Source organism: Nuphar pumila, chromosome 7 (assembly GCF_984573655.1).
Source record: "Nuphar pumila chromosome 7, dmNupPumi1.hap1.1, whole genome shotgun sequence".
Lineage (NCBI taxonomy): Eukaryota > Viridiplantae > Streptophyta > Magnoliopsida > Nymphaeales > Nymphaeaceae > Nuphar > Nuphar pumila.
Genome location: NC_143255.1, coordinates 126,891,662 through 126,907,680, shown reverse-complemented (window position 1 = coordinate 126,907,680; position 16,019 = coordinate 126,891,662). Strand labels below are relative to the sequence as shown.

Sequence of the window (16,019 nt, the reverse complement as noted above, 5' to 3'; positions counted from 1 at the left end):
ATAGGTGCGATGGTGCATATGGGTGTTAGGTTCGGGTTTCTCTCACTGCCTGTCATTCAGGTTAGGTTCTAGTGCACGACACCCGGTGCATTGAGGGATCTAGTGGCACTTGCACCTAGGGATGCACATGAGAGTTTGGGCTGTTCAAACTCAGTTCAGTTCAAAATGTTTATGTTCAAGCTAGTCTCGAGCTCCAAACCGAGCTTGAGTGCATTGTTCATACTCTACTTGGTTTCCAGCTCGACCCGAGCTTTAGAGCATTCCCCCCCAAAAAATCATTTTGGCAGGATTCAAACCCTAACCTCTCTCATGGTTTCACAAGCGACCCACCACTAAGCCAAAGCTTATATTGTATTTATTAAAAATGAAAATAATATATACATAATAAAAGTACTTCACAAAAAAATTAGAACCCAACACCTTTGATAAAAAACCACATGACTACCCATTACAATAAGAATAACTTGCTAAATATTTTGTCACATATTATATATATACTTGTATTCTAGCATTATCGAGTAAGCTAGGCTCATTTAAAGCACGGACTAGCTCGGGGGGCGAGCTTAATGGAGTCGAGCGGGCTCTGTTCGATGTGCATCCCTACTTGCACCGACTTGAAAATTCCAAAAAAGTTCACCACTTGGTTTGGATTTAAGTTGTTAGCTTGACTGTTAGGTTCTCAGCTGTTATCCTACCGATTGTTTGAAAGGGTATCTTTGTCAACTAATTAATAAACAGTTCGAAATTCGAATGAACAGGGAGTAGAAGCAGCCGGTCATTAGGTCAAGGATGTTTGAGTAAATTACTGTTTTCTCCCTCCGACGGAAGGGTCTAAATAATCAGCGATGCCGTGGCGCGGGGCTTAACACTCTCATTAAATATTTCGTAATTCAAACTCTCTCTCTGGTTTTCGAAAATTCTAGGGTTTCGAGTTTCAGATCTCCATTCACGGCGAGCGAGGGAATTTCGGCAATCATCATAGCTCCAAATTTTCGAAGGTAGACGACGTCATCTTCTTTTCTGCCTTAGGGTTTCCAATTTCCCGGAAAATTTCGGAATTTCGTCTTCTCGCTCTATTTGAGGGCTTTTCGGATTTCGGGCAATTCGCTTGGTTTTTGAAGTGGGTTAGGAGACGAAAGTGTTGTTTCAGCTCTGAATTGCTTAGTTTCGGGAGCTGCCGCGTGGTTGCTGAGAGTTTGAAGCTAGGGTTGGTAGGGTTTGGGGGTTTTGGGAGGAGAAATGGAGATGCGGTCGTTTCTTCGGACTGGACGAGCTAGGATTTTGTTGTTTTGGCGGGGAGGTTTGGAAATTGTCACTTCGGTTTTGGTGGAGTGAGGGTTTGGGTTTTTAGGGTTGTGGGAAAATGTTCTATTCTCAGTTCATCTTGGCGAAGAAGGGCCCGCTTGGGACGATATGGATCGCCGCTCATTTGGAGAGGAAGCTGAGGAAGAATCAGGTCGCGGATACGGACATCGGCGTCTCTGTAGGTTGGTCATTTTCTTCCCTTCTGTTTTCTGGCTTTTCGGAGCTAAATTTCTGTTTTCTGCGTTGGTTATATTTCTTAATTGAGCTATCATCATAACCACCAGTCACATTGGAATCGAAATAACGAAATTATATGCATTTAGGATAACACCCTTTTGCATTTTTCAAGAAGAAAATATGTTGGTACTGTCATTGCAATTATTCTCCCCCCCCCCCCCCCCTTTTGCTTTCCTCCTTTCTCCCTTTCCATATGTTGACGTATTATGTTATTTTGATGCCCTAAAATGTTAAGAAGCTGATGGTGCAATACAGTTCGGTTATTTTATACGATTACCTATGATATTGTGTTGGTTTCTTTCTTCTTTTTCTTCTTTTCCGTTGATGATTGTTGTAACTGTTTTGGAAATTCGTGGAATCTCCATTACTGGTAGTTTGAGACTATTTTTTGAGAGTCTTAGAATTTATAGGTAGGAACATTTCATCTATTTATGGACTTCAAAAACTCTCTTTGTGGGGATAAATAAAATTGTCAAAATATTGTGGGACTTATTTCACATAGAATTTATACCTTGGAACATTGCATCCATCCAAAGTACCTAAGTCTATGGTTAAGTGACCTATTTGCTGAGATAACAACCTGTATTTATAGACCCTACTTTGCTCTCTCAATCTTTCATTCCATATCATGAATGCATTTTCAAGTTGTATAAACTTCTATCCTGTTCTCAGAAAATAAAATCAAAGCCAAATGTGCTTATTCCAGTGTTATGCTACCTTTGCCTGGGATCTGATTCAGGCGGTAAGGACTTAGGTGCTTCATATTGTAGTTATGTTGGGAGCCCTTTCAGTGCCAGTGGACTATTTTTAAGGCCATGCATTATATGGGTCTGGTGAAGAAGTTGTTCAAATAAAAGATTGAAATTATAATAATGGAACTCATCCGTTACTCTGACTTATATGGCTTTCCCATTGTGGTTATGCCTGCATCTTTCTTACATTGTTACACCTATAACTATATTAGCTGGCACATAAATGATGACAAATTTCAATGATACTGGCTACTTAGTTCGTCATGACATGCAGATGAAGTTCTCCTGGTTTCTTTTGTTCATACCAAAGTTGAAGGGAAGGTATCTCAAAAGTCAATTGTTCAAACTTATGAAGTGTTATTTGTCCACTTTACAATGAAAAATAGTATATCTTAGACTGCATACTTTCTGGATAATCTTTAACATAGATGGTGCAGTAAGTTCTTAATTGCTCTGTACAATATGTTGGAATTTCATTTTTTGATCCCAAGTAGAAAATGGTATTTTTTAGACGATTGGTGCTTGTATTCTACGTCACATGGCTGCCCCATTTTGCCCCACCTATCGTGTCCCCTTATGTGCTAGTTATATTCAAAGTTTTATAAAAGTGGCTGTATTCCTGTATCTGCAGCAGTATCCATGTGGCGTAGGGTATTTTTAACAATATGAGGTGCAAACATCAAGTGCTTCCTGTACTATTTTAAGTCTTCTGAAATGAAAGTTACATATACATTGCTAAACCAGGGTGACAGTTTTTTTTTTAAATTTTCAGAGTGGCTTTGTTGGGACTACTGATTTGATAATTTGCAAATGAATGCATTCTTCTTATGTTTTTTTGGTTGCTTCATGATTTTTTTATTACTTTGGTTGGTTCATGATAAGCATGATCATTTTCTCCTTTGAGCTTGAGGAAATACTTAATGATTAATGTTCACATATTTTTTTAATCCTTAAAGGTCTATTCCTATCACAGGAATGGGAGTGGTTTTCTTTTGAACTGGTGTCAAGGTAAGTTGTCCTTGTATGCAGGGTATATGGTAAACTAGACTGGTACTATATTGAAATATTTCTAGCTACCATACAACTTAAAAATCATCTTGTAGAATATGGGTGCGGGAAGAAAGTTATTGCCTTCAGTACACAATTAGTGAAATACTTCACCTCAACTCAAAAATTGATGCATCAGTAAACAGCTAAGCATATGAGTGGATATAGTTGACTTTCATATGCTTTTGATCATTTAATTTTGGTAAATTCATTTCTTGCTTGATAAGTGTGGAAGACCATTAAACATCAAAACACACTACTAGCTGTTGCAGCAATGCCACCCATGAAACTCTTTGAAGGCTTGATACTTAGTTTTCTATTTTGGTCAAGTGCGTTCATGTGAAACCTTAAGAGAAAAATATGGAAGTAGAGGGTATGCAACATTAAAGTACCATTCTAGGGATTATTTTCGAAGAACATTAATTCTGTTCTTAGTTGTCAAAGGCGGTGCCTAGGCACAGCCCCATCGCCTGGGCTTTTGGGTTTGGGCGGTTGGGGCTCTTTTTTACCGGCTAGGCTTCGCCTAGCTTGCATAGGCGCTGGCGTCTAGGCTTAAGGACAATTTTGTCTTTTTTTTTTTACTTGACCAAGGAAAACTATAAAGGGTGAAGGGCGTAGTCTTTCCCCCTTCTCTCTCTCTCTCACTCTCGCTCGCGCTCTGGGCTTTTGGGTTCAGGCAGTGGTGCACTTTTTTACCGGCTAGGCTCCGCCTAGCTCGCATAAGCACCACCTAGGCTGTTACCGACTAGGCTTAAGGACAATTTTATTTTATTTTATTTTTACTTTACCAAGGAAAAGTATAAAAAGTGAAGGACGTAGTCTTCCCCCCTTCTCTCTCTCTCTCTCTCTCTCTCTCGGCTTGTTGCAGCCTATGTAGTCAAAAGCGCTAGGCGGTGCCTAGTCGGTAGACCCCTAAAAAGACTAGTCGAGGACTAGGCAAGACTAGTTAGTCGGTACTCCAATTAAAATATAAAAAAGTACACAAAATATGCATACAAATATGTTTAATTCTTTTACTAATAAGATGTTTTCATTACACAAGTACAAAATTACACATGCTTTCACAGAATATATATAAATATACAGCTAGAATATACTTATATATAATTGTGCACACAAATATATGTATATATATTCATTTTTTCATAACATATTCAGTATAATCAACAAAATATGCTTTCAACATTTCACATAACCACAATAACAAATACATATATAAATAACATATTACATAATTCATAATACTAAACGTGCTTTCAAGCTTTTATAGCAAAATTCATCAAACAATCAATTAAAATTTAGTGAGCATGCTTTCAATGTTTCACATAAAAGATCCTAAAAGCAAAGTAAACCGCCCCCCCCCACCACCACCACCACACGCACGCGCGCGCGCGCGCACACACACACACACACATATATATATATATATAATAACTATTCATGTTTTCATGATTTCATAGAACAAATCACATAAACACACACATATATAATTATATATATAAGAATAATAAATGACTAAACTGTACTCATACCTAGGTGGAGCCATCTTTAGTCGCTGACTAGGCACCTTAGTCGGTGCCTAGTTGGCAAAATTGGTACCTTTTAAGGTACCCACCTAGGAATTGCAATGCCTAGGCATTTTACTAATGCCTAGACCGACTAGTCAGGGCTTTTGACTACATTGGTTGCAGCGAGGAGAAGAAGAAAGAGGAAGAAGAAGAAGAAGACTCTCTCGGTTCACTCTCTCTATCCCTCATTTTTTTTTCTTCATCTTCTCTTCCCCCTCCTTTTTTTTTTCTTCTTCCCTTTTCATTTTTCCTTTTTTTTCTTCTTCCTGTTTTTCCTTTTTTCTATAGTTTATGTTTTTTAGTTATATATATATATATAACTGATAATCTTGTGTTTCAGTTATATTATATATCATGTATTTCAGTTATTATAATATGTATATTATATATTCCATGTTTGTGTTATATATATATATATGTGTGTGTGTAGTTTATATATAATCTGTTTGACTGTTTTGAGTTATATATATATCATGTATGTATATTTGACTATTTGTTCTTTGTATCTTTTCTCACACATGCACACACTCACACACATATGTGGATGCACACATATATATCGGTTTTCTATGTAATTATATATATTTATATATAATTATATATATTAAGTTATTGACATACTATAATCATATATTATATATGACTATATGTAATTATGTATATGTATATATTGTATAATTTTTGTGTGTGTATTGTTTCTACTTTATATTTTTGGTTGTCTCAATTATTATTTGTTTTCTTATCTTTTTCGCACTTCATATCAGAGTTTCCAATTGAGGAATTGAGAGCTGGAAGCGAGGCACTTCTAAAATTTTAGGAAGCGGGAAGCTCGAGATGACTTAAAAGCAGACCAGGAATCGTCTCGGAAGCGAGAAGGGAAGCAAACTGGAAGCGAAGAGGAAACAAAGAGGGAAGCGACCTAGGATTTGAGTGAGAAGCGAATAGTAATTGAGTTTTCTCGATATTGGGCAAAAAAAAAGTTGTTAAAGGCTCAAAGTCTCCCCAAAAAAGAAGCGAGGGGGTGTAGCACCTGCGAATTTTGTTTATTTTAACTTTTAAATTCGAGCAAAATTAAAGTGAAATTCAAGTTAAAATTTGGTTAAATTCAGACGAAATTCAAGAGTCTAAATTGAACTAGGACTCTAGTTAGGTCCGTTACCAGCCGTAGATCTCGTATTAGATCAGATTTGGTGATTTTGGTTATAAATTGGTTAAAAAAATATAAAATTTAAAATTGACGGTCCTCTATTTTGGGTTTCTAAACTTGGATAAGGTTTAGAATTTGGTTGTTTAAAATTGATCGGACTGTATTTTGGATTCAACCCAATTAGGTTGCATATAATCCATGACATCTGAATCTAATTAAGGATGAACTGGGTTAGATATAACTCAGGATATTTGAATCCAATCTCATTGGATTGGACCTATAGGGTTGGCTGCTCCGAACAACATCATTATTGTTTCGACAAAAAATTTGGTTGATCTGTGACTCACCTATTAAATCAGAGTCGACCTCGCCGTTCCTCATTTCGAGGGCATTAAAATTGACTATCTACACGCCCAAATTGGTGTTGATTTGAGCATTTTATCATCGATCGAAGTCCATGCCTAATTGTAGGTCGAAAATTAATGTTTTTCGACATCGACTATTTTTTTGCCGATACGTGTGCGTACGATTAAACCTAAGACTACTACGATGATCTACATTTTGAGGGCTATCAAATCGACTATTTAAACATCGAATTCTGCTGAGTCTTTGGGTCTGTAGGTCTTCGGGAAGGTTACCATGTCACTGGAGCTCAAGCCAGGGTAAAACCCCCCCACCTTTTTTCTCTAGCTTAGTTAATTTCAAAATTTAATAAGTTAGGACCTATAATTTATTTACTTGTTTTATTAATAAAAGAAATTAATATATATTAACATCTTATAATAGGGATAAGACTCTTGCCTAAGCCCATCTATAAATAGAGGTCCTACTGAGAAGGGATAACATGGTTAGTTCTCTATCCTAATTGAAGTGTATCTCTTTCTCTCTTCTTCTTCACATCTCCTTCTTCCTCCCAACCTTAGAGGTGGTCCAAACTAGAGTTGCTAATCAGGGAAGCGAGACACTTTCAAAATTTTATGAAACGGAAAGCGCAGAAAGACTTAGAAACGAACCAGGAATCGTCTCAGAAGCAACCTAGGAAGCAAACCAGAAGCGACCTAAGAAGCGAACAGGAAGCGACATACGAAGCGAGGGAGAAGCAAAAAAAGAGAAAACGTAAGAATTTTTTTTTCTTGCTTCCCCTAAATTGGGAAGCTCACTTCTTAATTTTTTTTACGCTTTGCACTTATGAAACGCGCTTCGGGAAAGCACACTTTCCCATATTGTATGGCGCTTTCGGTAACTCTGGTCTAGATCTCCATGAGAGACTTGCAACTACCTTGGTGAAAGTCAAAACCAGCCTGAAATGAGGTGCGTGTAGAGGAAAAAGCGACTGTATCGTTGCAGAAAGCGCATTTTCGGTAGGGAATCTATACTTTCATGGTGTTCGATTTCGGGATGCATTATTATTCCTTCTTTTTTATCCAAGGCTTAGATATACATGTAATCTATGCCTAGCATTAGATTTACATGAAAAAGATTTTCGAAAACCCAAAACGACGTTTTGGAAGATCGGTTTTGAGAAAAAAATTTGGAAAAGACTAGTTTTGAAACCTTAAAAAACAAAAATCATGGGAATAGTTAGATCTATATTTTATTGGATTGTTTAACATGTATAATAAATATACATGTATAATAAATATAGAAGGATGTTTTTGAGTGTTTCTCCATAGATATTGATGCTGTAAATTTGTATCTTGCGTAGATCTTGGTTAAAGATATACAAAAATTATTTTTAAAAATGGTTTTGGCAAAAACGTTTTAGGGTTTTGATGTTTTATGTCAAAAAAAGTTAATCTGAGCATATATGGTAGATTAGTACATGTGTAGCATGATTAAAACATGTTATTGCATAAATAAAGCTTAATTCCATGTTGTTTAATGTTTTTTGTGATTTTTGCATAGATGAGATTGTATTTGAGATATTCTATAAAGGCTTTGTGATTCTTGAATGATTGATGTTAATGTTTTAGCAAGACTAGCATAAATATGATCAAATATGTATTGTACGATGTTGCAAATGTGTTTAGAGCATAAAAAATAATGATTGTATGGATTATACCATGATTCTTATTTTTGTTTAATGGATTTTGCATGAGTTTGAATCTTGGTTATTCTGTCCTCATTTTTTATTCCAACCAGTTTAAAAAAAAATCAATATCTCTATGAAAACAAAGTCAATAAATTAAAAGAAAAATATTGGAGTGTTCTACACATCTAGGGCTTGAATTTAGAATCTTGTTTCGTTCTGTTTGGTTTAGTTTTGAGGCTGAAGCGTCCATTGCAATAAAACACAAGTTTTCTGTCCTGTCAGTCGGACTGTTCTGACCAAAGATTTTGAAAGCTCTAAAATTTTAATCAAAACTGATCAAAATAAATTGTGAAAAATCTGGGTGAAAGGTAACATGTATAATAAGATTCTGTAAAAAGGATTTTGTCAAAAGAATTTTTGTAAGTCTTGAGAAATTCCTCAAACCGGAATAAATTTCTGCAGTGGACAAGATCTGTCTGATATTTTCCTAAACAGAGTTCAGCCTCGGAATTTTCTTGATTTTATTACAATGAATTTTACAGTTTTGTTTCTCGGACTCTGGTCCTAAGATATTGAGGCAATCTTAGTAAAATATTGAGAGTGAAATTCAGTTCTTGTAATTTTTGGTGAGTTTTTCAAAACCGGGTTAACAAGGATCTAAAATGCATAGTATGACATGTGTTGATGCCTGGTTGTATTTTATCTTGTGTAACATGTTTATTGATGCTTAAATAAGGTAATGGATTGATATGTATGTTAACTGGATACATTTCATTAATGATTGAATTTAGCATACATAAATATGAATGATTAGCCTACCTTGACTGTGTAAATTTATAATGATTGCATTATTGTATTGATTTTATTATAGAGATTAGTCAAAAGCATGCATTGAGTGCCATGAATATTATTGGATATGAACCCTGAATGTGGTTGCATGTTTGCATTGACACGATTAACAAGAGAGTTAATTAAAAATTAAAATAAAATTAATTCTCTTGTAGTTTATTGAGAAAATAAGCTTGGTACTGACGGTTCTGTGGGATATTGTTTTAGCATGGAAGGTTGCTTTTGTCCCCTATCCGCAGGACCCGTAATCGGGAGAACTAGCATGATTTGTCTGCGATGTGGTAGGTAAGACTCATGAGAAAAATATGATATATCGGGTTGCAGGAGTTTGAAACTCTCTTTATAAAATTATATTTCCTCTTCAGAGTAGTCACAGTTGGAGCGTCACGCAGGTTAATAAGACACAATTGCTTGAAATTACAAACCTGACTCTACCTCTGTATTGGGAGAGTCCGTGTTGTATCCACCGACAGATATTGACAAGTGAAAAAAGAATGTGAAATGCATATAGATAGAATATGACATACATCATTTAATCAAGAAAACAATAATTGAAGATAAGAACTTATTCATACATGAAGGACTCACATTAGGAAATAGTAAGTTCATGCATCTGGTATATGTTCATGCATTTTGTAAATGTTCATGTATGTGCATAATTTATTGTATTGTTGCAAATCTTAACATGAATGAATGTGCATTAAAGTGACTTGCTATTTTGTTGTTAGCATGATTTTATGTTTATTGTTTGCTAAGATACATGTTACATGATTGATGTATGAGGCTGTGTTTGAATGCATTTTGATATCGTGCATTTCTTGCAAGTATGTTATTTCTTACAAAGCTTTCACGAATTTGACCCGTTTTATGGGGTTTCTGGTAAATTATGATGTGCAACTGCAAAGCGGATGCAGAATGCTTGGACGACGTCGAGAGCTACTATTTTTCATTCTCGGAGATAGTTTTGAAAAAATAATAATTATTATCAAAATACTCTGATATGTATTTTAAATTATTGAAACTTAATTAAATCTTAATGTTCACATTTTAATTCAGCTATGATGATTGATTGTACTGTAACCCACCCTGAATGTTTAACGTAAAGGAAAAAGTTGTTTCCGGTGTTTTAAAAAGAAAAAAAGTATTTTCTGAAATTTTAGAGTTAAAATTTTGGGGCATTACAAGCGGGAAGTGAGGGGTAAGCGAAGTGTGAAGCACACTTCTTATTTAAAAGGGTCGCTTCCCCCCTCATATCGAAAGTATCACGTTTTGCGCTTTCGAAATATGTTTCGGAGAATCATGTTTCCCTGAGTCTTATAGCGTTTCCGATAACCCTACTTCACACACACACACACATATATATATATATATCTGTTTTTTGTATGTAAATATATATATATATATATATATATTAACATGTTGCAACAATGAGGATTTTCGGTCCTAATCCTTGGCCTATATAGTTTAGTTTTAGGATCTTTATAGTTAAGAGATGAAGATTAACATATGGGATATTAGTTAAATGTGATGTTTTTAGTTATCATGAACTATCAATAGTTCAATTATGACTTTTCACATTTTAGTATGACTTGGATGTGAATTTAATATTGTTAAGACTTTAATTGTGTTTTAATTATTTAGTTGTCTTTTATTTACATTGTGAGTTGCGTGGTTGGTTTATTCAGTTATTTATTTATTCTTTTTATTTGTCCATTGCTTATTATATGTCTGATGTTGTTAATTTTTTATATATATGTTTTTATTTTTTGTATATTGTTTATTCACATTGTTAGTTGTATGGTTTGTTTATTTAGTTGTTCATTTATTCTTAATTTTTTTGAGCAAGTTATTTAATATAATTGCTTTATAGTGTTCGATGACATGTGTTTTGTCTATTGCTTATTGTTAATTAATTTTATCATGTATACATGTTTGTTATTAATTTTAGCAGTTTGTTTATATATTTTTGTGCATTTTTTAAAATTTTTTGATTGGGGTACGGAGTACCCCGCCTAGTCCTGCCTATTACCCGACTATGTAACACGAACTTTTCTAACAGGCATCGCACCCGTGTCGCACCCTTACCCATGCGGGTGTGACACTTGGACACGACTTCCTTTGTGTAAGGTGAAGTCAACCACACTGAGGACCATTTCTGTCTAACAGTAGATTTAGTTAACCCTAACCAAGTCCAGTTTTTTTATACTATATATATATATAAATACATAAATGCACACACATACATGTAGTGTTAACTTAAAACTGTTAATATATATATATACCCTCTCCGCACCCATGTTTTTTTAAAGTGCAGCACCCGCACCTATCTGACATAGGTCCCCGACTAGTCTTTTTAAGGGCTCACTGCCTAGGCACCACCTACCGCCTTTGACAACGAGGATTCTGTTCTGAAAACAGGCAGGTTGCTACTAATCCATATTATACATGGTAAGAGAATCAGTAGATGATTGGCAGAAAAATAATGCTAGACTTTGCAATAAACAGTTGAACTACCAACCATTGATCATTCACTTCACACATTTAAGAAATATAACTTATTTAGTTGGTTGAATGGTTGTTCATGCCATATAACCTGGAGTTCGTTTGATATTGAACTTTTGTGCTATTATTCATCTTTATCCTCCAAAAGCTGCTTGTATCAGCAAATTTTACTTAATTTCTTATTTTTGCAGATTCAATCCTTTTTCCTGAAGTGCCTATTGCATTGCGATTGTCCAGCCATCTGCTGCTTGGGGTAGTAAGAATATACTCTCGAAAAGTAAATTATCTATTCCATGATTGCAGTGAGGCTTTGCTTAAGATAAAGCAAGCTTTCCGCTCCACTGCAGTTGATCTTCCTCCTGAAGAATCCACTGCACCATATCATTCCATTACTCTTCCGGAGACATTTGATCTGGATGATTTTGAGCTGCCGGATTTTGGGTTCTCACTTGGGTTGGTTTTGCTAACCTTCCTGGCTTCTTTTTGTTCCCTGATAACTTGGCTGCTTCTCTAATCTCTTGTATTGCTTTTGATTGGAGGATATAAAATTTACAGTTATCATCTGTTCTTATGTTCTTCGTGCATGCAGTAGCTATGTTGATCACCATATTAGTACAAGAGAACAGATTACCCTTCAGGATACCATGGATGACATTGTGTACTCAACATCACAGTTTGGATTAGATGGTTAGTTATGGTCTTTTGCTTTCTATGCCACTAATGATTTTGCAAATTGTCGCATCTGTTATGGCTGCAACTTATGTGTTCATTATATCCTTTTTGTTCAGAGAGGTTTGGTGATGGAGATGCTTCTCAGCTTGCTCTTGACTTTGATGAGGTAACCTTTATTGTCATTCCACTATAAGTTGAATTAAACATAATATCTGGCACCTGTATAAACATGTTTAAAGTTTTATTGGGCATCTTTTGACCACTCATGTGTTTAAGAGTTGTATTTTTGTGCCGTTGCCATCTGTTACTTCTTCCTGCTTACAGTGGTTCACTCTCTCTTTCTCTCTCAATCAATCAAACAATCTGGCAATAAGTTTTATACATGTTGGATAGAGCATACAAAAATTGAAGTAGCTATAGCTTCTCATTATTAGCTTTCAGGTCAAGGTTAACCAACATTTGGTGGACTCAACAAAAATTGTACTGCTTGTGATTCTATCTATATGTCTTGTATCTCTGGATGTTCAGTTTATAGTACAGAATTGCGACATGTACAGAAAGAGAATCTGTATTTACCTTAGTTGGATATTTTTAGCTACTTATTTGAACCTGTAAATTTTGATGCAAATGAGGGATAGTGTAACTACTTTGAGTTCATTGTTTAACATACTGCTTTATTATGGAGCCTTGCTTCATCAAGTTGGTCTTAAGTCTAAACATTTTTATAAAATGAACTGTCATTTATGGAACTCAAGAATGAAAATGGTGCAAGTTTGCATGGAAATAATTACAACATTTTCAAAACATGGGGTGTTATATGACTAAGAATTACCCTTTTGATTGGTTGACTAGTTTGAAGGAAATTTGGTGATGAATCAGTAACTAGTTGGTGCCTTTCTGTTTATTAATCATATATAAGTTTCAGCGCTCACTTTCTTTGTAGTCTATTCTTTTTCTTAAAAGGAATGATAGCATAGTTTACTAAAGACAATATTGTTTTCCTTACATGGTTTTCTCATCAGTTAGCCATTCTACATATTCTGCTTGTTTGCCTTTTGCATGACTAAATTTGTTAAAAGGATCTTTGTCTTATGAACCATAGCTAATGTATTAATGATTGATCTGTCTCTTGTAGGACTTTTTTTTTGATAGAGTTCATTCACCTGTTCATACTTCTGTTTTATTGGGCTCGCCAAATGAGTAAGCTTTCTTTGCCTATGTCAACTCTTGATGTTTCTTGTTTAATTTTTGTATATTTGTAGGCTGGTTTGTGATGTTGGACTGAACTCAGATAGTCTTGTTCTTTGTTAATCTTTCTTTTGCTTTAGCGAATCAGAGAATTATGCTATTCTTCTCTTTATGATTCCCTGTCTTCAGTGTGGTTGAGCAGGTACATGATCAAATGAACGCATCCATTAGCCCTATGGAGTTGGATGAACATCTTACTGTTGGAAGAAGCTCTGGAATTTCAGAAGATGCACATCAATTTCCTTCTGTTAGTTGTGATCAGCAGGCTGACTTGAATTCTTTAGATCCTGATGGAGGAAATCGTTCTGCTGATATAGTAGGCATTGAAATTCGAACTCCAGAGCTGATAAAAAAGAACTTCCCATCTGCACTTGTTCAAGAACAACTTCCAGATACCGAGGAAAAGGAGGTTGCTTATCCTACTATTCAAAGTGCATCTGCTTTTCATAGTGAAGCAGATTATCCTTCTGCTACTGCACAGGGACCTTCCACACCTGGGTTAACAGAAGAAGCAATTCCTGTCAATGTTCAGGAACTCACTAGCTTGGGCACCCTGAGAAAGAACTCCATTTCATATGCTGGGGACCCTATTTTGGATGGGTCCGACAATTCTAAACCTTACTCTGAAGGTATTGCTTTGCATGATTGAAGGAACTTTCTTTGGCAACTTGGTTAGTGCTGCTGTCTAAACTTTTCTTGTGGTTCCAGAATCGGAAGAGAACACTGGAAGTCCTGTTATGGGGAAGAGCATGGGGACTTTGCCAGCAGCTGAATCATTACATTCGTCTGTGTTGAATGATGTGAACCACGATGAAGGTTTCATACAAATGGATCGTGTCACAGATGTCATGCAAGCCATGCCTACTAATAACCATGACGCCTGCGGACATCAGAGCCCTAATAGTCTGAATAATGCCATAATTTTAGCTGAGTCTAGTGATTCCAAAGATTCAAAATTATCAGATATTACCTGCCAAGAAATATCGACAGATTCAACAGTGCTTGCCCATGTTAGGTTTAAGGATGGTTCTCTCCCTCAGCATATCATCACCTTAGCTTCTGCTGAAGCTGATGATAGCACATATGCTTGCAATCATGTACTGCATGCATGCAGCAAAAGTCACCAAATGGCTGACACTGAGAATTTGCAAGATCGATCTTCGGAAGAACGGGCAACTTCATCAGACAAAGTGGTGGAAGTGGAAATTGGTGAGCATGATGCATCGGGAAACGAGAAACCATTGCATGGTAGTGGTGCTTCTACATCAGTTGATTGTCATGGTTATTTTCTTTTGAAACTTTCTGCATCACTTCCAATCTATGTCACCTGGGTACAGGTGTGGTTACGAGTACGGGTACGGAGGGTACGACATGGTATTTCCAAAAAATGTGGGTACAGGGACACAACTATATATATATATATTAAATATCACATAAATACAAAATAAATTCAAAATAAACTGAATATAATCTAAATATATATGCTATATCTAAAATATATATTATATACTGAAACTATGAAGTTATAAACTGAAAATATAATTATAAAATTTAAATTGAAGAGGAACTTGTATGTAAGGAGGGTAAAATGGCATGTTCGGGTGTCGACGCGAGTCAACACGGGGATATGTGTGTTAGCACGGGTACGAAGGGCAAAATGGAGTGTCCGGGTACCATAGCTTCCAATCTGAGATTTTTATTTTTCAGACCTTTTTCCACAACACATCATCATCATCATCTCTCTCTCCCCCTCTTCCCCTTTATTGTTTTCTTGGATTTTTCATGCATTATTTGTTACAGAGACTGCATTGGAAAACACACCAGTGGAGGATGGGACGTTTGACTGTCTTGCTTCAACATCTGTGGAATTGCACGGTTGGTATTTCATACACCTACTTCTTTGGTAGCTCTTAGTTTTGTTTTTTGCAGTATTCTCTAGTTGTCCCTTTTAATGGAAAGTTCAAACCATACTCTCCACTCTCCAATATTGGTCTCAGCTATTTCCTGGAGGGTTTTGCTCATGGGATTTAAAGAAATTGGTTTTTCTTTTGAAAAATCTTGGGATTTTAAAAAACATTAAAGCATGTAAAATGAATGCAAAACATAACAAAAGGATCAGTTTTATTGTTATTTTTTTAAAATTAATAAAAAAGTTTTTAAATAAAATAAAGAATAAAAATAATATTTAAAATATGTAAGAAAAAGAAGGTTTTTTTTAGAAAAGTAATAATATCACAAAATTATTGTGTAGTATCGTGTTATTTTCAGTTATAACAATATGTCAGAAATATCATGCTATTTTCCGATTTGTTTCAAAAACTCTTTTTATGCATGACATTTACCAATATTGGTGACTGTTTAAACTAGCCTTAAAGGTATTTGCATGTCCATATATTGGACTTTGATTTTCATGTATAAGTGGTTGCAGCAGAGGGTGGAATCTGCCCAATTGTTGGTGTAGGGGCTTTGGTATCATCATTTTGTGATGATGAAATCCTCTCTTCTGATTTAAAAGGTTGTTTATTTTTTCTAAAATATTTGAACATGTGTTACTTCTATGTTTGCCTTGTTCCAGGTCGAGAAATTGAGAAAAACCCAGAGAAGACCTCAGAGATGGAGCAATTGGATGGTAATTTTGCTTCCAGTTTTTTGTCTTATAG

At 35.5% G+C, this 16,019-nt stretch overlaps 1 protein-coding gene across 6 annotated transcripts in view; it reads left to right on the top strand.

Annotated features, from left to right (window-relative positions):
* Nucleotides 1-905: 905 nt before the first annotated feature.
* Nucleotides 906-16,019, top strand: part of LOC149833417 (sister chromatid cohesion 1 protein 4-like) — a 68,108-nt gene continuing 52,994 nt past the window's right edge. Inside the window, exons 1-9 of one of the 6 annotated variants that reach the window (XM_090015107.1) lie at nucleotides 906-1,487; nucleotides 11,631-11,892; nucleotides 12,029-12,126; nucleotides 12,228-12,277; nucleotides 13,247-13,311; nucleotides 13,489-13,988; nucleotides 14,068-14,607; nucleotides 15,160-15,234; nucleotides 15,935-15,988. In XM_090015107.1, coding sequence (XP_089871233.1) covers nucleotides 1,364-1,487; nucleotides 11,631-11,892; nucleotides 12,029-12,126; nucleotides 12,228-12,277; nucleotides 13,247-13,311; nucleotides 13,489-13,988; nucleotides 14,068-14,607; nucleotides 15,160-15,234; nucleotides 15,935-15,988 — 1,768 coding nt within the window. In that variant the 5' untranslated portion in view covers nucleotides 906-1,363. Of the gene's footprint in view, nucleotides 1,488-11,630; nucleotides 11,893-12,028; nucleotides 12,127-12,227; nucleotides 12,278-13,246; nucleotides 13,312-13,488; nucleotides 13,989-14,067; nucleotides 14,641-15,159; nucleotides 15,235-15,934; nucleotides 15,989-16,019 lie in introns of all 6 variants that reach the window. The other 5 variants (XM_090015105.1, XM_090015110.1, XM_090015109.1 and 2 more) reach the window with 5 other exon arrangements.